The following is a 23,380-nucleotide window of genomic DNA, read 5'->3' as shown; positions in this document are numbered from 1 at the left end:
TGTTGTAAGCATGGGTCTATAATCTATATGCTTTAATTTGGCCCTGCTTGTTTACCCGAGCCCAAATGTAGAAAGCTAAGTGGTATTGTTAGATATGTTCAAATGAATATTTTTCAAGTGAATAATAGCTCTAGATGGGATATGATGCCATCTTCCACCTTATTAAATGAACTAATTAATGAATAAATCAGTGGTTTGCTGGCCTATAATTAAGTACTGTTCCTCCCTTTGGGCTCACTGATAAATTTCTTTTAAGACTTGCTATGACTTACGCTTGCTAAGGTGGAAGTTCCAACTCTTTTACATCACATCTTGCATATGAAAATTACTTGGGCAAAACTTTGAAAGGGATTTTTGTGACTTCAAACTTTTCTATAATGTATTCCCATTGGAATCCTGTGGATCCCATTCATGATTGCATGTTTCGTGCTTTTCCCCTTAAGGCCAGCGGCCTTTTGTACACAATCTCTGAGTCTTTTAATGTTGCTCTTTAATCATCCAGAGGGATTTTTTGCTCCCTGCCAGCCTGAGAAATGAGACTTGGATCCAAACTTGTGTTTGAATTGTAATGGCTTCTGTTCTGTGTGGCTAGGTTTTTCTCAAAAGCCTGGCACCGTAGAATCTAGTTACCTGAGGCAGCACTCATGAAACTTCTTTTAAACGGAGGGGATATTATTAATATATAGGGGGAATATATTTCTTTCCTCAGAGGTTTACACCACAGAAAGATATAATCAGAATGCAGCAAGAACACTGCTATGGTGATATATTGTATTGAAGGTAAATAATAGAAATGCATCTTTAAGTTACTTTTTAATTGTCCTTTATTTATTTATTTATTTATTTATTTATTTATTTTTAAACAGTCATCTTGAAGAGAAAACCCAATGGGAGCATCCTAAATCTGGAAAGAGAAAACGCATTGCAGGAGGTTTGTGTTGGGCTTTTGTAACACAGTAAGTTACAAGTAATGATCAGAATGGATGGAGGATCTAGATGGCCGATTTATGCTGTATTTGGCCCCAATCCTGTCAGCTTCTTTGTATAAGTAAAGCCCTGTTGATTCACCCGGGCCCGACATGTTTGCCAGGGGTCTGTGCATGAGGATTAGTTTGCATGACTTTATTTCTACATAAAGGCAAATAATAGGCAGAAGTGCCAAGGTCTTCTGTTTACTGTCCTTGTAATGGACGCAGAGACTCATGGCAAGATTCGTAAATTGCATTATGGCCCCTTTCTGTCACTTGGGTGACACAAAGGGTCCTTATTTCGGCTGTAAATGCCAGCAGAGAATTCCGCTTGTGTAGGGGAATTCCCTGCCAGTGCCAGGGACTGTTCCATGTCCCCCATACCTGGGCTAGGTATGTGTCAAGGAAGGAGTGGGCAGGAAGAGAGCGTGGCAGAACTTTAGTAATCTGCCACTGGGAAAATGCCCATTTAAGGACCTTCTGTTAGTGGCTCAGGTTAGAGTGCTCTGAGAATCAGGGAACCCAAACTGGCTCCCTGAAACCTCCCTCCCCCTGTGTTAGCTGAGCTCCAGCACTGGAGAGAATGAAATCCCTTGTTTACTAGTATGATCTCATCTTGCTTAGCAAAAAGATTGTTGATCAGGGGAAAGCTTCAATAAACATAGAGGATAAATAAAAACAGTGCATTTTAAAGGAGGCAAAGTTATATATACAGAAAAACAGTCCTACATTAAGACTAGATGATGCATGATATTAACATTTTCAATAGATTAATATTAAAGGGATATTAGTAACTTTTTGGTTGGGGCAGGAGGATGAGAGCATTATAAATAGGCATGCCAAGGAGGGACTCCATCACTAAATTTGAATTTTTTTTATGTGATCTTTTATTGTGTCAGTAAAATCTTTAAAGCCATTAAAGAAAGGGATAGGCTATTCATGGGCTGCCGATGTCTCATGTTTCATATATTGTCAGTAATGTGCACATACCTAATTAGAATGTTTTCAGTATATTTGAACCACCGCCCTGATGAATTACAGCTAATATTTTCAGCCAAGTTTAGCTTCTTTGAAATAGCAGGAAAATTCCTTGATTTAAACATTTTAATGAGTATTTTATAATAAGATTTGGTTTGTAGGAAAATATTCTGTTATACTTTTTATCATTTCTTTCCTTTAACATATCACCTCCTATAATAGTATTGTCTGCTACACACTGGGGCTTATTCCCATGTTCAGATATGTAATGTGCATTATATACAATATTGCAGAATCCAGTATTTTGATAGCTGCTATACTTGATCGTGCATTCACACCAGCTCTGCCCAAGATGCATGGGACATGTGCAACATATTACAAGGCAGGATCAAACCCTGTGGGTTTGTATTGCAAGTAAAGTCATTTGTGAAAGGATTACTAGCCTCCTGCAAACATCTCTATATCCTTGTTAGTAATGACCATATGCCACACCATATTATTTATTCTAGATCTCCTGAATATTATACCTTTCCTCTGAGAACTTTTCCTTTGTTTTGATGGTTTGTGAGCAGTTCTTGTTTTTAAACTTAGCTTCAGTGTTCAAGACAAGCAGGTAGGAGTACTAGGGATGGAAATGCTTGTATATATTTCCCATATTCAGCAATGCCAGGAGTTCAGACTTCCTGTAGAAAATGCTTTGAGATATATTTTCTGTATTCTAGATCTGCCATATGGGTGGGAGCAAGAAACAGATGAAAACGGACAAGTGTACTTTGTGGAGTAAGTACTTGAAAACAGATCATGAATGAATAGAAGGGATGATGACACATACAAGATTTGGACCACTCTAGTGAGTTGCAATGCCATGATTCTTTGAGTTAAATACACAGAAACCAGTAAACAAAAACTTAATATTTTAAACTTTTAGGCATGTAATAAATCTCCCCTCCCCCACCAAGTTAGTAAATTGTTTCATATAAACATAAGTATAAACTTGCAGTGCAGAATTGAGAGTGACTTAAACTTAATTCTATAACAGAATACAGTAACTCCTTGCTTAACGTGTTAGTTATGTTCCTGAAAAATGCTACTTTAAGTGAAACGATGTTAAGCGAATCCAGTTTCCCCATAAGAATTAATGTAAATGGCGGGGTTAGGTTCCAGGGAAATTTTTTTTCACCAGACAAAAGACTATATATATATATATACACACACACACACACACACAGAGTATAAGTTTTAAACAATGTAATACTGTACACAGTAATGATGATTGTGAAGCTTGGTTGATGTGGGGGAGTCAGAGGGTGGAAGAGGGTGGGATATTTCCCAGGGAATGCCTTACTGCTAAATGATGAACTAGCACTCGGCTGAGCTCTCAAGGGTTAACACGTTGTTAATGTAGCCTCACACTCTACAAGGCCGCACGAATGGAGGGAGGGGAGACAGCATGGCAGAGAGACAGAGACACACACCATGTGTGTGAGAGAGAGACACGCGCATTACCCCTTTAAGTACGCTGACCCCACTCTAAGTACATTGCCTTTTTAACTAGATCAGCAAGTTGAGACAGCAGCTGCTGCCAGCAAGCTCCCTCCATCCTGAGCCCTGTAGAGTGTCCCCCCGCCAGCTCTGTGGATGGGGTAAAGGAGCGGGGGGGGAGGGGGATACCCTGACATTAGCACCCCTTCTGCCCCCCTGCCCTCCCCCCCACACCTTGCACAGCAAGCAGGAGGCTCTGGAGAGCAGCTCCAAGGCAGAGGGCAGGAACAGCACATGGCAGTGGGGGGAGGGACAGCTAAACTGCCTGACAATTGATAGCCTGCTGGGTGGCTGCCACACAGGGAATTTAGGGGAGCCAATAGGGGGGCTGCTGGTCCACCCTGGTTCCAAGCCCTCCCCAGCTAGCTCCAATGGGCTGCTCTTTCTGCAAGCAATAGACAAAGCAGGTGGTTGTCAAACAATGTTATAATTGAGCATTGCGCAACTTTAAACGAGCATGTTCCCTAATTGATCAGCAACATAACAAGGAAGCAACGTTAACCAGGATGACTTTAAGTGAGGAGTTACTGTAATTGTGATATCAATAGATTTCCAGCATTCTCTCCTAGCTAAACAGAAGGTGGAAAGAATCTAGAAACAACTTTGGGAAATAACAATAATAATGAAATGAGGAATAATGGAGTGATTCAAAAGATAACTCCATATGAAGATTGGGTTCCCAAAGAGAACACCCAATGATATGTTAATATCCTCTGTTGTAAAGTCAGGAGAGAAAGAATTGTGAATTCTTCATACAACAAATTTTCACTCTAGTAGACCAAAAATTCCTGCCTCTTCAAAGTGTAGGTAGGTGAGGCTGTCTCTTCTTAGCCAGAAAAGTAATTTAAGAAATACAAAAGGAACTTGATTTCGTGATCTCAGCTCAGAAAGATAATTATATGGATCAGTTTTTGTAAAGCAAAGCCTGTTTCACACTTTTTATATGTGATTTTGCTTATATGGACTGCCAAGCTTCCATAATTGGTTGGTCTGTTTTTACAATATGGTAGTGCTCAAAATGTGTTGGATGCTGTGAAAAACAGAAGGAACAATCTCTGCCCCAGAGAGCTTACAATCTAAAAGACGTGGGCGATTGGGGGGAAGGAAAGAGAGGTTGAACAAGGGGCAACGGCAGGAGGGGTGAGTTCATAGGAGCAGGGAGAGGAAAAAGAGGAAAGTAGGAAGGATCATAAGGAATACTGAGTCTGGCTTTGAATAGACATTGGAAGAGAGAAGAAGGGAGGTAGTTTCAGTAAACAATGAATAAGCAGAGAGGGAAGAATATTTACAGTCCAAACTGTAGAATCTGCTCACACAAGGGGCGCACAGGTGTTGTGAAGATCATTAATCAGAAATGAGTTGAGAATTTTTTTGTCAGAATGATTTTCTGACAGAAAATGCAGTTTCTGCAAAACAGAAATTTTCCATGGAGCGGGTGGGGGGAATCTTTGTTTTTTTTGTTTTTTTCCCCCCCAGACTTTCATTTTTTTTTCCATTGGGAAGGGAAATCTAAATGAAGTATTTCATTTAGGGTCAGTTCAACCCAAAATAGAATATTTTTTGTGGAAGATTTATTTAATTGAATTTTGAATCAGTTCAATAAAATATCAAAGTGCATTTCTCTTTCAGCAGATTGCTTTATGGGAGTTATAGTTCAAGCCCTAGTCTCTCCTATGGGCTGGGCTGGGCTGGGCTGAGCTGAGCTGAGCTCAGCTCCCTGGAGGACTGCATCTCCCATAATTGAATGTAGATTTCCCTCTGATCAAGTTCTGCCTGGTTCACCACGGGGAAATGTGGCCTGGCTAGGGAGCCTGGCACAGAGGGAAGAATGGGGGCCTCAGGCATCTGAAATGCAATTCCCAAGAGTCAAAGCGTTACAATAGGAAAATGCAGCTTAATGTTAAAGTGACTCAAAATGAAACATTTCTGTTCACTTCAATTTCAGGAATGTTGAAATGTTTCCATTAAAAATCATAGAATAAAATCATAAAATATCGGAGTTGGAAAGGACCTCAGGAGGTCATCTAGTCAACCCCTGCTCAAAGCAGGACCCACACCAGCTAAATCATCCCAGCCAAGGCTTTGTCAAGCCTGACCTTAAAAACCTCTAAGGAAGGAGATTCCACCACCTCCCTAGGTAACCCATTCCAGTGCTTCACTACCCTCCCAGTGAAAAAGTTTTTCCTAATATCCATCTTAAACCTCCCCCACTGCAACTTGAGACCATTACTCCTTATTCTGTCATCTGGTACTACTGAGAACAGTCTAGATCCATCCTCTTTGGAACTCCCTTTAAGGTAGTTGAAAGCAGCTATCAAATCCCCCCTCATTCTTCTCTTCTGCAGACTAAATAATCCTAGTTCCCTAAGCCTCTCCTCATAAGTCATGTGCTCCAGCCCCCTAATCATTTTTGTTGCCCTCCACTGGACTCTTTCCAATTTTTCCACATCCTTGTAGTGTGGGGTCCAAAACTGGACACAGTACTCCAGATGAGGCCTCACCAATGCCGAATAGAGGGGAATGATCACGTCCCTCAATCTGCTGGCAATGCTTCTACTTATAAAGCCCAAAATGCCTTTGGCCTTCTTGGCAACAAGGGCACACTGTTGACTCATATCCAGCTTCTCATCCACTGTAACACTAGGTCCTTTTCTGCAGAACTGTTGCCTAGCCAGTCGGTCCCTAGTCTGTTGCAATGCATGGGATTCTTCTGTCCTAAGTGCAGGACTCTGCACTTGTCCTTGTTGAACCTCATCAGATTTCTTTTGGCCCAATCCTCTAATTTGTCTAGGTCACTTTGTATCCTGTCCCTACCCTCCAGTGTATCTTCCACTCCTCCCAGTTTAGTGTCATCTGCAAACTTGCTGAGGGTGCAGTCCACGCCATCCTCCAGATCATTAATGAAGATATTGAACAAAACCGGCCCCAGGACTGACCCTTGGGGCACTCCGCTTGATACTCGCTGCCAACTAGACATGGAGCCATTGATCACTACCCGTTGAGCCCGACGATTTAGCCAGCTTTCTATCCACCTTATAGTCCATTCATCCAGCCCTTACTTCTTTTACTTGCTGGCAAGAATACTGTGGGAGACCATATCAAAAGCTTTGCTAAAGTCAAGGAATAACACGTCCACTGCTTTCCCCTCATCCAATGAGACATTTAATCTCTTCTGAATTGAAATTGTTGTGGGAGTTTCTGTTTGGTGAAAAATGGGGATATTTCGGTTGAAATGCTGGAATTTCCTGTGGGACAGAAATTCTGAATTTCACTTGGCTCAACTGCTCTGCCAGGTTAGTCCTACTGTTCCTGGGGAAAGGCTCTGACCAAGGATGAAGATACTGCTTCTGTTCCTCCTCCAGCTTATTTGGCTGGGGAGTGGTGGTGGATGCTGCTACAGTTTTAGTCCAGAGGTATAGCTCTTTGGAGCATTGGCAAAGTTCTCATTAATTTCAGTGGGGTCAGGATTTCACCTCCAGGACCCAGTCACAGTGAGCGGGGGGAGGGGGAAATGGAAAAGTCTGTGCAGCAGTATCTTACCAGCTCTCATTTGACAGAGAGTTAGCACACTGAAATTCAGAACATATTGTAAAAAGAACTTGACACTAGCAAAGCAATAAAGAGCTCACATTGGAGAGAGAGAGAGAATTATATAAGCAGGCACTCTCAGATAAGCCTGGCTCAGGCTGCGTCCTGCCCCGCTGCTTGTTAGCAGATCACATGGGAATAAAAACAACAAGGAGTCTGGTGGCACCTTAAAGACTAACAGATTTATTTGGGCATAAGCTTTCGTGGGTAAAAACCTCACTTCTTCGGATGCAGTGAGGTTTTTACCCACGAAAGCTTATGCCCAAATAAATCTGTTAGTCTTTAAGGTGCCACCAGACTCCTTGTTGTTTTTGTAGATACAGACTAACACGGCTACCCCCGATACATGGGAATAAAACTGACTCAAGCACATCTCTCCCTTTTTTTGGATAACCTCTCCCATTGTGCAACAAGGTGGAACTGCCATTTCTTAACAAGGGGGTGGAGTTTTTGTGGAGTACTGAAATATTACCTGAAAGAGATGTCAGCAATATTTCACAGTTACTTTGATCGGATGAAGGTGTGGTTGAAGCACTGGAATTGGAGCCAAGTGTGATCTGAGTTTTAGTTGCAGCTCCTCCACAGACTAAACTTCTTTTGACTCACTTCTGGTTCCCCCCCTCTGTGAACTGGGTATCATAATCCTCATATACTTTATATAGGTGTTGTGAAGCTTAATTTGTTAACGTTTGTGAAGTGCCTTGACCTTCTCAAACAGAGGGAAGATGAAGATAATTTTGCACTTAGAAATGCTAAATATTATTACACTCACACTTCACTTAAAAGCAAGCAAAACATTTTGGAATGACTTGCTGTGAAGAGTAGAATGCAGACCGCAAGCATAAATGAGATTTGAGAAGTGGGAAGTAGCATAAGTGATCCTATATTGGAATCAGTAGGCACTTGACTATTTCGTTTCTATTCTTTGATCTTAAAGGCCTCCAACTTGCAGCAGTAAAGGGAAAGCTAGATTTCGCTTCAGCCAAAAGATGACAGTGTTAGAAGCATCTGAGCATTGAAAACGGAGTTCTCTCTCTTTCCACTGGTCTGTAGTAAAGAGTAGCCGTACAGCTCTCATGAGATTGGACTGTTTGGGTATGGCAGTTAGCAATGGGAGACTGCTGGTCTACACTGGGAACTTACATCGGCATAGCTATGTCTCTCAGGGGTACGAAACATGCACACCCCTGCAAGATGTAGCTATACTGACCTAACCCCTGGTGTAGACAGCACTAGGTTGATGGAAGAATAATTTTTTTTGACCTAGCTACTGCCTCTCGGGGAGATGGATTATCTAAGGTGATGCAAGAACCCTTCCCGTTTTGTGGAGGTAGTGTCTATGCTGAACACTACTGCAGCACAGCTGCAGCAGTGTTTCAAGTATAGACAAGTCATAACTCTTAAAGGGCTTTGTCCCTGAGGTAAAAAGGAGAGAACAAGTCACATGTTCTGTTATTAACATTCTTGGTATTAATAAGACATGCTTATTGTTGAAAATTGGCAACACTTCAGTGTTTCCCTAGTGCTTGCAACCTTACTGCACAGCATAGAAGAAACAGAAATTAGTTTGAAATCTTGTTTTTGATTTTTACAGCCATATAAACAAAAGGACTACATACCTTGACCCCAGACTGGCATTTACAGTTGAAGATAATCCAATGAAGTCTACTACTAGACAGAGATATGATGGAAACAGTACTGCAATGGAAATCCTTCAGGGTCGTGATTTGAGTGAAAAAGTGGTTATAATCACTGGAGCGAATTCTGGAATAGGTAGGTCAATGTGACACTTAAGTAAGTAAAATATTATGGTTCATCTAGTTGCAAGTAGTTTTGACCTAACATTGGTTAGGCATATTTAAAAATGTACATTCACCCTTTAATTCTGGATTGAATTCACATCCATTATTACTAAGATTAAGTTGCTTTGAGAATTAGATCCCCAAAATCATCCTGATCATTCATCTTCTACAGTAGTTTGTTGTATGGTGGCATTGGAATAGGTGTAGACAGTGTATAGTTAAGGCATTATTTAAAGTTACTGATCAGGTTTTTTTACAAATATTAATTTTTGATGAAGTTTAAGAAGGGCTTAATTACTTTTCTCTCAGAAGAGGATCCCATAGACGTCAGTCATTTCCCCCCGCCCCAGCCATTACCTTGGTTTGAGTCGTTGCCACTGTGATTGTAGTAAAAGTAAACTGTACAGGATATCTCTTCTGTTTCTGCTGTTTGATTTTTTGGAGGAGCCAAAGTTGCTGAGACACAGTTAGATGAGGATTAGGTATTAAACTTGGTTCTCTCTCAGGCCTGTGCAGATAATCCACTGAGCCCTCCAAAATTTTATTTAAAATTTAAATTGCTGTTCGTCCTTTTTTGTGGTCTACATTTTGAGTTGTAGAGCCATCACAACTGCATTGGAAATATCCTTATGCAAGTTATAGCTATTGTTTAAAAACAGAAGCAGATTACATCAAAAAAAATATTTCAAAGATTGCACCTTCGGGACCCATGGCCAGCTTGCAACTCTCTTGAACAATGAAAGGATTTTTGGACCAAGTGTCAGTCTGAATTTCCTTGGTGCAGTTCATCCTTAAATCATTTGAAAGGGAACATTCTCTGAAATAGTATTTTCAGGCTACAACAAGCTCTAAATTTTTCTTATTGTCAGCACATGTCTTGGTTAAATCTGTTTTGGGGAGATTTTATATCGTTGACTGATACATAACTTTACATAACTTTAAATTTATGTAAACATTACCAGAGCTTGCAATACTGTGCAGCAAATTTGCTTATATAATTAACTAAATTTGTTTAATCAAATGTTCACATTTAAAAGTATGTAAAATTTGGGGGGGGTAAATCAATCAAAGCTTCTCCTGCCCCCCTTTAGAGTATTTTTAATTGAGTCCATTGCTAATAATCTGAAACTGTATATCTCAGAAATAACCTAGCTCTTCTCTCTCTTAAGACTAACCTCACCTGGTTTAAGGTTATCATGTGAACATGTTGAGTGAAATAGTGTTCCACGTTTCTATAGAGATACTGTAGTCAAAGGGTTTAACACCTCATCCAGCTTTGTGATGCTTGTGAAAGGTAACTGTTATCTTGAGAGGATGTCTGGATTTGTATTGTGGTTTCTCCGCCTTTTCCCCACCCAATTTGCAGTTCTGGGTGGTCATAGCTAAATACATGCACCCCGGGACTAAGTGCTTGCTACCAATGGCTGCTACAGGGGTCGGCAACGTTTGGCATGCGGCTCGCCAGGGTAAGCACCCTAGCGGGCCGGGCCAGTTTATTTACCTGCTGACGCGGCAGGTTCGGCCGATCGCGGCCCCCACTCGCCGCGGTTCGCCGTCCCGGGCCAATGGGGGCGGCGGGAAGCCACAGCCAGCACATCCCTCGCCCCGCGCCGCTTCCTGCCGCCCCCATTGGCCCAGGACGGCGAACCGCGGCCAGTGGGGGCCACAATCGGCCGAACCTGCTGCGTCAGCAGGTAAATAAACTGGCCCGGCCCGCTAGGGTGCTTACCCCGGTGAGCCGCGTGCCAAACGTTGCCGACCCCTGGGCTACTATATACTGAGAGCTGCAACATGTTAACCTATCAAGCTAACAGGAAACTACTTTAGAACCCTGTTTATCCGACCCTCCGTTATCTGGTTCTCTGTATTAACTGAACTACCAGCACGCACAGGTCCAGAAGTGGGCGATCTCTCCTTCGGCTGCTAGATGGCGATGCAGCCTTGCATTTGCACATTCTCTGCATTATCCGAATTTTTGATTATCCGCTCTGGTCCTGGTCCCAGTTAGATGGATAAATGGGTTCTGCTGTATATTAAGAGGAGAATAGAAGCATAAGTGGGTGTGCGAGACTAGGCAGGAAGTATTGCTGACTATGTGGGCTGTTTGAAAATCTGAGTATTTTGTTTTGTGGTTTGCTCATTTTTATTTTGAGCGTTTTCCTCATCTTGGGAACTAGCCAAATAAATAAGGCTCCCTGTCTGACTGGAAAATTTGTAGTATTAATTACAAAAGTGCATCTGAAAAGGCTGCACAGAATAATTGGCATTCAGCACTCTCTCACTCTCATAGAGCAGACTACTCAGCAATTCTATTGCACCTGGATGATCAAGACCCCGTGGGTGACGTGATCCTTAGCCACCCCTCTGTTTATTTTAAAGCCTTTGCAACAGTCAGGGTAATGCAACAAATGACATTAGTGGCATTAATGGAGTGAACAAAACATTGGACCTGTGCTGCTTCAAATTGTGATGATATAAGGTTCAGAAACCTGAAGTCCAGATGGTTTTTCTCAGTCGAACTTGCATCATATGTGAATGCTTGAGGTGAAGACATGGCCTATGAGCCTCAAACTTCTCAGATGCCGTAATGTCTTCGACATCACTTTAGGTTCCATCTCTGCATCCAGCACCAGTTACCAACTGCCAGAAAGCAAGATGTTTCAAGGGTGAGGCCATTGGGACTTGGGTACAGGGGGATCAAGTAGAGTCCTGTGCTGTTTGGGCACCCTGAGTTGTCCTGATTTTGTGAGGTCTAAGTGTAAGGCTTGCTTTCTCCTTCACTGCTTACTGTGAAGGGGAGCTCTCTTCCTTTGCTTCCGTAGAGCGTGGCTGCTAATGTTCTTGTCCAGGCCATTTGGATGTACCTTGTAAGTCTTGAAGATCTGTTGAGACGGGGCTATCTAGAAGATTGAGATAGGACTAGAAATCATTAAACACTGAATTCTAGTCCCAGTTCAGCCACTGTAATGCTGTGGGGCCTTGGGTAAGTAACTTGTCCTCTGTATGCATCAGGGATAGTACTTCCCTATCTCGCAGGAGTATTCTGAGGATTAATTAGTTAGTGGTTGTATAATGCTCTGAAAAAAAAGTACTCTGTTCTGTGTTTTTTAGTTTGATTGGATGTTCTAGAGGAAAATGCTGCTGTATTCCACTAGCTAAAAAGTGATTAAAAGAAAATCTTGTTCAGCCTTGGCAGTTTGAAATTTCATAAGGTCAGAAGCACTTGAATGTTTTTTTTTTTTAAAAATAATAAAATATTAATGCTTCTCATTATCAAAATCAGTTTGCAACATACTTTAAAGACTGATTTGACTGTCTCCGTGAACGGAGTTTCTGCACATCATGGGTGGGGAACTTCATTTATTTCAATATGACCGGCAGTTAGCTCCAAAAATATAGGCCAAAGGCCAAACATATATTTTAAACACATTACATTGTTTCTTTTTGCTCAAACGTATCTTTCGACCTTTTACATTAATGAGTTGAGCAAAAAAGATGGAGTTCAAACAAAAAAAGCCCAAACAACGCAGAATAAAAACCTTATTTCATTCACCAACACACATCAGTTGATTATGCTAAAGGTAAAAAGCTCAAACTGTTCTTGGGCTGATATTTCTAATAAGTTATCAATAGGTATAATACAGGGGTTGGCAACGTTCGGCACGCGGCTCGCCAGGGTAAGCACCTAGCGGGCCGGGCCAGTTTATTTACCTGCTGACGCGGCAGGTTCGGCCGATCGCGGCCCCCACTGGCCGCGGTTCGCCGTCCCGGGCCAATGGGGGCGGCGGGAAGCGGCGCGGGCCAAGGGATGTGCTGGCCGCGGCTTCCCACCGCCCCCATTGGCCCGGGACGGCGAACCACGGCGAGTGGGGGCCACGATCGGCCGAACCTGCTGCATCAGCAGGTAAATAAACTGGCCCGGCCCGCTAGGGTGCTTACCCTGGCGAGCCGCGTGCTGTACGTTGCCGACCCCTGGTATAATACATGGAAGCTTATGCAGGTTACTAATTACTAGAATTTTATTGTGTAATCATCCCGATTTTAGTAAATGCATGTGAAAAAAATCACTTTCAAAGTGTATAATGTCACTGAGGGGCAAGGGAGGAAAAAACAAAGATACAGTGTGTAAAAACAAAATGACTTCTGGGGTCTTAAGCATATTAAACTTACAATTTCTGTGTTCTGACTGTCATGGGAGCATTGAGGAAGGTCAGATAATTCAGGGAATTGTCACTATAATTCATAGACTCCAGGGAATGCAATCCTTTTCTGGACAAGAGTTTCAGATTATCTAGGTTTGAAAAACTTGGTTATAGTATTGCATGCTAGACTCCAGCTCAGGGTGTGGATGAGCGACAAACCATGAAATCATGACTCCATTGGAGTCAGTGGGAGTTTTGCCATTGACTTCGAAGGGGCCAAAATTTCACCTTTAGTCTAGGTTTATGTACAGTTGGGCCCCAAAAGCTAAGCAACTAAATCTGTGTGAGGGCAATTAAATAAGTTGCCTGTTTTTCACAGGGACAAAGTTTCTACAGCAGCCACTAGGAGTTGTAGGTGCCATACACCGGTGAAAGTTGAGCCACTTATTTAGTTACCCGAGTATTGATTTTTGTGCTCAACCTTAGGATCTCATGTTGGGAAATATTGGGTGAAATCTTGGCTCCGTCAAAGTCCTTGGCAAAACTCACATTGATTTTTAACAGGACAAGGATTTCACTTATTGTCTTTGACGTCTGTGCTCATCTATAAAATGGGAAAAATTATATCTAGTACAGAAATCTGTTGTGAAGATTACAGAACATTTGTGTAGTTTTTAAAGCAGTGTTTCTCAAACTGGGGTCGCCGCTTGTGTAGGGAAAGCCCCTGGTGGGCCGGGCCGGTTTGTTTACGTGCCCCGTCTGCAGGTCCGGCCGATCGCGGCTCCCACTGGCCGTGGTTCGCTGATCCGGGCCAATGGGAGCTGCTGGAAGCGCCGAGGGACGTACTGGCCGCCGCTTCCAGCAGCTCCCATTGGCCTTTGAGAAACACTGTTTTAAAGTGATGTTCCTTATTTTACTTGATGTAAACTGATGTACAGTTCAACAGTTTATGGCTGTACTACTAACTGTAGAAGTGGTGGTATATTTTCTGCAACTCTTTCGGTATATCCAACTCTCAAACAAATTATTTCTCCCTCCCATCAGATATTTCCTTTAACGTCTATCTTCTTATTTAAAGCTAACAATTAATCCATTGCAGGTTCCATTATGAGGAAAACTTGTTAACAAGAGTATGGAATTCAAATTCAGATTTCTTGGTTTTATCTAATGGCTGCTTTCGCATATCTTTATATATATATTTTTGTACTTACTTTTTTTTTTTTTTTTTTTTTTTTTAAAGACTACCATAAAACATATTCAAGCAATAACCCCCCGACCCCCAGGTGTATTTAGGATAAATAATGAATAAGTGAAAATATGTAAAACTTATGGTGAAAAGAATTTACTAAATATATCCACTAGTCGCTTGAGGTAATTTTTCTAAAATACTTAGATTTTTATCAGGGAGTGAATACTTACCAACTTCTTTAAAATTAAAGCTGGTGTTTGTGTTGTGAGGATGGTAAATATCAAACTTTTTTCTTCCTTTAATTTTACAGATCTCTTTTAGCCATGTGATAAACATTCTTTAGATCTTGATTAGTTTTAGCCAGGACTGAATTTTCATGTTCTAAATATTGCATCAGAAAAATGTTAATTATTTGTGTTCTGCAACACTATATTATGATTAATTTTAACTTCAGCCATGAATGGTCTTGTAATATTAACCCATCTAATTTCAGAAACAGACCCTGTTCCTGCAGAGACTTACTCACACACAAAGTAGTGCTTTTAAAGTCAATGAGACTACTTGAAATACATAGTTAATGGTTAATGCGTAGTTAAGTTTTTGCAGGACTGGAACCCTATTTTGATTACAAAGAAAAAGTCCTTTAGTTTGTATCGTGCATACAAATAAAAATAATTCTTTAATTTTTTTTTGTTTTTTTCCCACTAGAGGGCTGTATTGGCCTTTGAAAATATTAAACAAAAGAGAGCTTTTATATTTTTCCCTCCTCTGTGGTTTTTTGTTAAATACTTTTGAATTTTTGTAATGTACATTATGTGTTTTTAATTATCAGAGTTTAAGTTCAAAGTATGAGAAGTATGTTAGTTGTTTCATTGAGTTCTAGTCTATAAGAAGATACAATATTTTCAACTTTGTTTGCAATCAGTTCTGCCAAATTACACAATGTCCATATTTTTAGTAGTATTTGTTTTTAATATCAGGGAGACAATGGTGTGGTTTATATATTTGTAGGAAGCTGAATTACACAAATATTACTGTACATTTTAAGGCTCATCTAAGGCTATACTAAATGACCTTGAAACTACATGTACCTCAGCTTCATTTTTTTTTTTTACAGTACACATTGGTTACCTAATCTATTGTGAATATTAGACTATGTAAGAACAGTAAAATATAAATGATACAGTACTACTTACGCTGTTTTACTGGCATATTGTAGAGCAGGGGTAGGCAACCTATGGCACGCGTGCCGATTTTCAGTGGCACTCACAACTGCCTGGGTCCTGGCCGCCGATACGGGGGGCTCTGCATTTAATTTAATTTTAAATGAAGCTTCTTAAACATTTTAAAAACCTTATTTACTTTACATACAACAATAGTTTAGTTATATATTATAGACTTATAGAAAGAGACCTTCTAAAAAGGTTAAAATGTATTACTGGCACGTGAAACCTTAAATTAGAGTGAATAAATGAAGACTCGGCACACCACTTCTGAAAGGTTGCCGACCCCTGTTGTAGAGGGACAAAATGTGTATCTTTTTTGTGCTGGTGCAGACTTCGGAAAACACTTTTTTTTTTTTTTTAAGAAGCCATCTTATATGAGACTGTTCTTTTAATCACAAAGTTTCATTTTTTCTCTTTACAAAACCATCATGCACAGAATCTTTTTGTATTCAAAGAACAAGAAATAATCCTATTTTGGTTATATCAAGGTCATAAGCAATCTATTAATTACATATCTTAGGGGATGCCCAGATCAAACACAGAGGTGACCTCAGAAAATTAAAAGCATTCTTGGCTTTGTGCAGCTTACTTTTTTAACCAAATACTGAAAAAATTCCAAAAACTCTTGTGCTGAACATGAACTGTCCGTGCTGCATTTTCTTAACTCTTGAGTTACAAAGCCTTTTTTCAGTCCATAAACTTAGTTGATCTGCAAACATTTCCACTATTTCAAAACCAGTAACTGTGTATTAACACTTTTGCTAAATAGAATATTATTTTGTATTACAGACTCCTAGAGACTCCAGTCAGGAGTGAGGTCCTATTCTACTAGGCATTGTGAACACATACGAGAGCTTTCATTCTCCGCAGACTTGTAGTGTAAAAAGTCATCTTGTTTCTACTATTGCCAATACAAAGCTGCAGTATTCAAAAGTTTTGTAACATCATATTGGTGCCAAGAACGAGGATATGTTTTTTTTAATATATCAAAATTAAGCATCTGCTGTATAATTTATTAATCTGTTTTGGATAACTGGCCCTTGGATTTATAGAGGCTTTATAAAGATGTGTATTTCCCTTCTCTTTCACCCTTGTCTGAATTACCTGTGGTTATAGGTGGGCTCTGCCTTGTATACTGGAGTTTGACTTGCATGTCATTACTAGAACACTAGCCTGAGACAGCTGTTAATAAAGATTAAATAGAGGGCTTAATTAGTTCCTAGTTTTGTAGTATAATATTAAGTTTTAAAATCCAGAAGTCTGTCTTGGATTACCATTTTTAACTATAATTTAAGTCTCAAGAGAAGAGGAGATGCTTCATTAAGGCTTGCTTATATAAACAAAGAAAACAACCTGCATTGCTCATCTTAACTACAAAAATATAGGTAGCAGCTCTATCCCTTTAGTCTTTCTTAAATTGAATTATATTATACCCATTGATGACTCTTCTGTTGCTTAAACAAACAAGTAGTATCTGTGCATCAGGCTATGGAATTGGGAAATATGTTCTCAGTACTATTAGCTAAAACTCTTCGCTTTGGGCATAGCTATTATGTATCTTCTGAATGGAATGTATATGTAATGAAGTGTATTCTCAGTAGCAAGTGCTATAGCTAGGGTTTGCTTCAAAATGACATTTGTGTGTTCCTAAATACATAAAGTTTTGTAAAACTTTACTCACCCCAAGAAAGTAACATATCTTGACAAGTAAGTATCTATTAATTTGCATACTGTCACCATGATAATGTATGGGTGATGAGATTTTGATCATAGGTGGTCGTGATGTTTAGGTGATTGTATTTATCATGCACCTTTGACTGTCTTACTTGCTCTCAGCCCACTAATCCATCTCACCTGGAACTTTAACATTTCAAACCCGTGATCAGTATGGAACATCTACCATTTTTTTGAAAATCAGTCTGCTCTCCAAAAATCACAAATTCAACTCACTCTTTGTCCAGAAAATTAAAAATAATTTGCAGTGGACTAGCCACATTCAGCCTTGGATCCGTGACACATTTGAGGTTTGGTACCTTCAGGGGAGTATGAACTTCAGACCACTGGAAACTCAGGAATATCTCTCTGGTCCAGTTAAACGCATTGTTATGGTATATTTATCCCACACAGGTGATGAAAGGGCTAACTGAAACTAGATAGCTCAATTACGGTACCTGGAGATTGGGCCTGCCTCTCTCCCCTCCCTCCACCCAAGATGAGTCCCAGCTGAGAAAGGAGCTGAGCATAGAGAGGAAGCCCAGAGCAGAAGACAGGTCTGCAGCAAGATGCTGCAGGAAAGGGCAGTTTCCTGCAGTTAGTCCCTGGAGCAGGGAAAAAGACCCCAGAGAAGAAGGCCCAGAGGAGCGCCCCTGGGGCCACTATACTGAATAAGGGACAGGGAATTGGGAGAGAATCCAGAAGCCAAGGGGTGGGTGGACATTGTTTGTGTTGGTCCTTTGTTTGGGCCATTTGAACTCTAGTAGGGATTCTGGGGCTGAGAGCCCGCCACTGTGAAGGAAGATTAAGACAGATAAAGAGCCTGGGTTCACAGAAGGCAGCAGAGCCAGAACCTTTTGAGTTACGGTCTTGACCTTAATTGTTCGATTTGAAGTGGCGTTAGTCGAAGAGTGTTGGAAAAGTACAGTATTCTTCAGGAGTCCTGGAAAGGGGATGCCTGCAATGCTATCACGAGCCACAAGCACTCTGAGATGGCAACCCTGGAAAGACAGACAAAGACACACAAAATGCTTACATTTAGTCCTAGGAGCTCCCAAAGCTTACCATCCAAGCATAATTTTAGACAGAAAGTCATTGTAGGTAACAATGTCTATTCTCTCTCTCTATCTAAAGCTTGTACATTTGGACAAAAGCGAACTAAGGGCCCTGCTTTAGTGATATGATGCTTGTGTGCCGGTCCATCTAGTCACATCACACTGCAGGATTGAGGCCAATAGCAGCTTGTTTTACAGGTGGAATGATGCATCATATAATCCCAGTAAAAGTTCTAAATTCAAGAATCTTAAGTTTTCTCACTAGGGTTTGAGAACTTACCATCATGATACGTTTCAGAATGACTTTAAAGTACCTGGGTTTGTGACAGGCTCAACAACTTGAAACAAATGCTCCAGAATCTGCCTTCAAGGAGCTTCACGTAAGGGCAGATATGTAGCATTCATCCTCTTTGCAATTCTCAAGACACTTGGATAATAGAGTAGTTTTGATCACTGTCTTAAACAACTTTCTAAACTGCTTATGGAGAGGTTTTCGGGTCTCCGGTACTCACCAGCTAGGTCCTTCACCAAAAAGCTTTCCTATATAGGTGGAAAATGACATAAACTCTCCTATATGAAACATATACACTTTATATTTGGGGCACGCCCTGATGTTCTTGAATATCACAAGGTGCTTGATCCTTCTTGGATCTATGGGCAGAAAGCAAATATGAATTAAAATAACCACTGAGATGTCTCTTTTGATTACTTCTTTTTTTCATAAATCAGAGGTTGAATAATGTGTTCTGAACATCCCAAAAAGATCACTTTGTGCATATAGGGAAACATGCCAGACATGGGAGTCTGCTCAGGCTTTTGGCAGAGGGCACAATACTCTTATTATGAAGAGATGGTGTTGTGTGCGTGTGCATGCGTGCGTGATGTAGTAGTTGAGCCCTAACTAGACAATACATATAACAGTATCTTTAGTCAAATCCAGATCATATGGGAGGAATAAAACAGACCCAATAAATATCAATGAGGACTATCATGTTAATGATATTAGTCTGATTCTTTAAGTTTGTTAACTGTCTCACTATATTACATAGCTCTTGGTGGTCTCAGCCCACACAGACCCTTGTCTGAGTTTGTTAGTAAGGAATTGTTCACCTCTGCTTTGGAACTAGAGGGCACATTTTTCTTCCCCTCTAGAAGCGTGCATACATTTGTCTGAACAGACATTGGTTTATTTTCTAATTTATGTCTTTATCCTCTTTCTGTTTGTCTCCAGATGAAATAATAGTTAAAATGATTATATGAATTGACATACAACTTCTATAAATGATTCACTAGACATGCTGTCCTGTTCTAGACTCATTTTCTGATTTGTTGCAAGGCTTCTGAGTCTGTTTCACACTTTGGTGTCTGATTTTTACCAATCCTTCTTTCAAGCAGATAGTACTTTAAGTGGGGGTGCGGGGGTGGGGGGGAAATAAGATTTTTGAAACCAATGTGAAGCACTCAGGCTTGGTTGTTCAGTTGTACTGAAAAATAAGAGCATTTTATTTAAGAAGGATCTTTTTATATGGAATTTTCCTTTTTGTTTTCGGTCTGCTTTGTACTGTTGCTATTATCTAATGCACACCAGTAGTACTAATGCAACCTTTCATGCAGCAGAGCTCTTTATATGCAGATTAGCTGATTAAATGCTTTTTTTTTTTTTTTTTTTTTTTTTTTTAAACTTGCTTTAATGAAATGTAAACATCAAGAAAACTTGCTTGTATATTGCTTCCACTACTTGCACTACTTGGGGGTATGTCCTCACTGCATAGTTAACCTGGGCTTTTTACTGGTGTTTTAGCCCCCTACTATCCTCACAGAAAACCCTCTAATCTGGATTTGGGTCTGAAGACTGGGCTAATTTACCCATCTGGGGTATAGTTTAGAACTCAGACTCCAGTTTAACTCTGGATGGAATCCTCCCACTTTGCAGTGAGCATGCAAAGTTACTTGAATGCTGATGATCCTCCAGTGCCCTTCCCACGATTCCCCTGAAGGATGGACAGGGTCTCCCACAATTGACTGGGAAAGAATCCGAGCATCTCACCACAAAGAACCATGGGATATGCCCTCAGGGAGACTTGGGTGAGTCTAGAAACCAGGAGGCCATGGTAACACAGATAGGGCTTTGGTATGAGGATGCTCGCATCCAGTGTAGGCCAGTCCAGGTGCTTAGGCCTGGGTGCTGATCACCCAGAATAACTGTGTAGTGAAGATTTAGGGCTTGTCTACACCTGAAATGCTACAGCTGCTTCACTGTAGTGCTTCAATGTGGACACTATGTACCCTGATGGGAGGGTCCTGAGAGGTCGTAGCTAGGTTGACTGCTGTGTATGCTGGCTTAATTATGTTACTCAGAGGTGTGGATTTTCTTATACTCCTGAGCGACATAGCTGGGTTAACTTAACTTTTTAGTGCAGACCAGGCATAAGTTCTTCCCTCCTCAGAGGAGGAGGAAAAAGGAGATGAGGGAGTTAGGGCCTAATTCAGCACAGCCCTCGAGGAAGGCAGCACTTGTCTACTCCACAGGCCCTGCAGTAGAATTGCTGCTGCTTTAAAGGCCCTGCGGAATCCAGAGAAGGGAGTGTGGCTCTACACCAGGGGTCGGCAACGATCAGCACGCGGCTCGCCAGGGTAAGCACCGTAGCGGGCCGGGCCAGTTTATTTACCTGCTGACGCGGCAGGTTCGGCCGATCGCGGCCCCCACTGGCCGCGGTTCGCCGTCCCGGGCCAATGGGGGCGGCGGGAAGCCGCGGCCAGCACATCCCTCAGCCCGCGCCGCTTCCCGCCGCCCCCATTGGCCCAGGACGGCGAACCGCGGCGAGTGGGGGCCGCGATCGGCCGAACCTGCCGTGTCAGCAGGTAAATAAACTGTCCCGGCCCGCTACGGTGCTTACCCTGGCGAGCCGCGTGCCGAACGTTGCCGACCCCTGCTCTACACTGTTCCCTCCATTGAAAGATGCCTTGTTCCCTGGTTGCCAAGTCTTTCTCCCTCTGGGATCAGCGTAGGGTAAACTACATGTTTTGTAGCTTGGATCAAACAATTGGGGAGTGTCCAGGCCTTTACAAATGTGATGAACTACATTGCCAATTAACTCAATCTGTTCAGTGGAGTTTTTACCACCTTAAATTAATTTTATTGTATTGGGGCGAAGGAAGGATGGATCTTGTGCCCTCACCTGGAATTGTTTACTGGATATCTAGTTGTGGGGCTAACTCTTGTAGCCTTTTTGATTGGCTTTGTGGGTTGATCAGTGCTGCCATGAGGAACTTGGGATAGGGAGGATAATAGCGGGTATTATTTGTTTCTGCAGGTTTGGGCTTTTAGTCCTTTTGTAATCAGTAGCCTTTCAGATGTAGGCCTGCAGATAGTGGCTTTGTCCACACTGGACCTTTGTTAGAAAAGCTCTTGTTGTTCAGGGGTGTGAAAAAACCACCTCCCCAAACCACAAAAGTGTGAACAGTGCTTTGTCGGCAGGAGAGTGTCTACCATCCATGATCAGATCATTTTCTAATCAAGACCTGCCTATTTTGGAGATGATTGCAGGAGTGTGCATACAAAATCTGAGACACATGCATACACAAAGGTCAGGAAGTCTGGGTCTGTGTTCTGGTAAGCGTATACCAGTCTTTATTTTTCATGTAATTACTCCATTTCTCAAACTCTGTGTGCCTACTAGATAATGCTTCATTGCTATGGAAGCAGGGATGTAAGCAGTGAGAAAGACCTAATATGTTATCAAATTAATTTCTCTAATAATGCAGCTGAGTTCGCCACTTTATGTCTGCTAGTGTTCTGAGAATTCTAGTTTTAAATGTCCTAAAAAATGGGGGTTTCTTCCACTTCTGTGGAAAGAGACTGTCCCACAGCTTCATACATTTCACTTTTGGGGATGCAACCTGAAGGAGTCCTTTCTTAGTTTCATAGCGTTACTTTGGCTCCAACAGAATTTATTTATTCTATAGTGTAGGGACTGACTCCAACATTGCAGCTCTTAAGCTTCGTACCAGTTGAGGACGTGTCCTGCATGTCTTTTAAGATGCATAATAGTAGAGTGCTTGAGAGGCCCACAGTGTGGGGGAATGTGGTTGTTCAGGGCACTTTGGGGCAGTGGCCAGGAAAAAGGGTAAATTGTGTGGGTAAGGGCTTCAAGACAGGCCTTGTGGAGTTCTAAGTTCCACAGATCTGAGGTCCCTGTTCTGATGACTCTTACGAAGTTAGAAATTACCATTCATAGGTCAAAGTGTATTTTTAATGACTGAAAATAGTGAGAAGCAAACTGGCTTTTTAAAACTGATTTAATCATATAAAGTGTTAATTACAAAGGTAAGGACCCTTTTTTGTTTTAAAATGTGATTAAACTGCTATCATCCTTTTAAATGAAATTTTGTTGCCTAAGGTTTAGCTTACATTAAAGGATTTTTTGAACGAATCTTTTTTTTTTTTCTTTATGTGGCTTAATTTATTTGAATACTAGGTATTGCTTTCTTTTACATATGGCTCTTATGTTGTGCTTGTTATAGTCCATAACAGTTAATGAGTAAATTGCATTAATCAGAAAAGTTCTTTTGAGGTAGACTAGAAATGGTATCCGATTTTCATATTGCTTTTCTCATGTCCGTTTTGATGAATCTATTTATTACTTCTGTAATGAGTAGTACACATGGTTGGTTAGCCAAGTTATTGAACTTTATCAACCTTGGCTGAAATTCACAATGCATGCCAAACTTCTTGTAACATGTAAGAAATTACATCTTGGCTAAAAGGTTCAATAATGATTACTCTTGTAATGGATTCTTTTCACAAAGAATGGGATTTAACTGTATGCCTATGCTTTTTAAAATTCATTCTAACACTGAAATAACATGCCTGTAGATCAGATTAATTCATTTATGATACACAATCACATTTAAGAATGTGTTCAATTATCTGTTATGAAAGGGTTAAAAAGACTTGTCTATGTGCCTTGGAGGAACTGGATCTTTCTTGTCAAATGTCTTTGAAAATATTTGACTTGGAAAGGTTTTTCTGCTTATAAACGTTACTATAATAATAATAATACCTTTCATGGGATGTGGAGATGGAAAAGATCTTTTTGATGAATCAATCCATCTCTCTACCAGAGCAGGATTTATTTCAATAGCACTACAGCATCACGGTTGTCTGAGTGACCTTA

General features: G+C 41.0%; 1 protein-coding gene across 1 annotated transcript in view; it reads left to right on the top strand.

The window, feature by feature from the left end:
* The window catches only part of WWOX (WW domain containing oxidoreductase), a 684,395-nt gene that overhangs the window by 5,525 nt on the left and 655,490 nt on the right, over positions 1-23,380 (top strand). The window contains exons 2-4 of the mRNA XM_065416514.1: positions 867-931; positions 2,669-2,726; positions 8,671-8,849. Coding sequence (XP_065272586.1) covers positions 867-931; positions 2,669-2,726; positions 8,671-8,849 — 302 coding nt within the window. The remainder of the gene's footprint in view (positions 1-866; positions 932-2,668; positions 2,727-8,670; positions 8,850-23,380) is intronic.

The sequence above is a fragment of the Emys orbicularis genome, chromosome 14 (assembly GCF_028017835.1).
Source record: "Emys orbicularis isolate rEmyOrb1 chromosome 14, rEmyOrb1.hap1, whole genome shotgun sequence".
NCBI lineage: Eukaryota > Metazoa > Chordata > Testudines > Emydidae > Emys > Emys orbicularis.
Note: the sequence above shows the minus strand (reverse complement) of the source record. Positions and strands in the feature narration are given on the sequence as shown.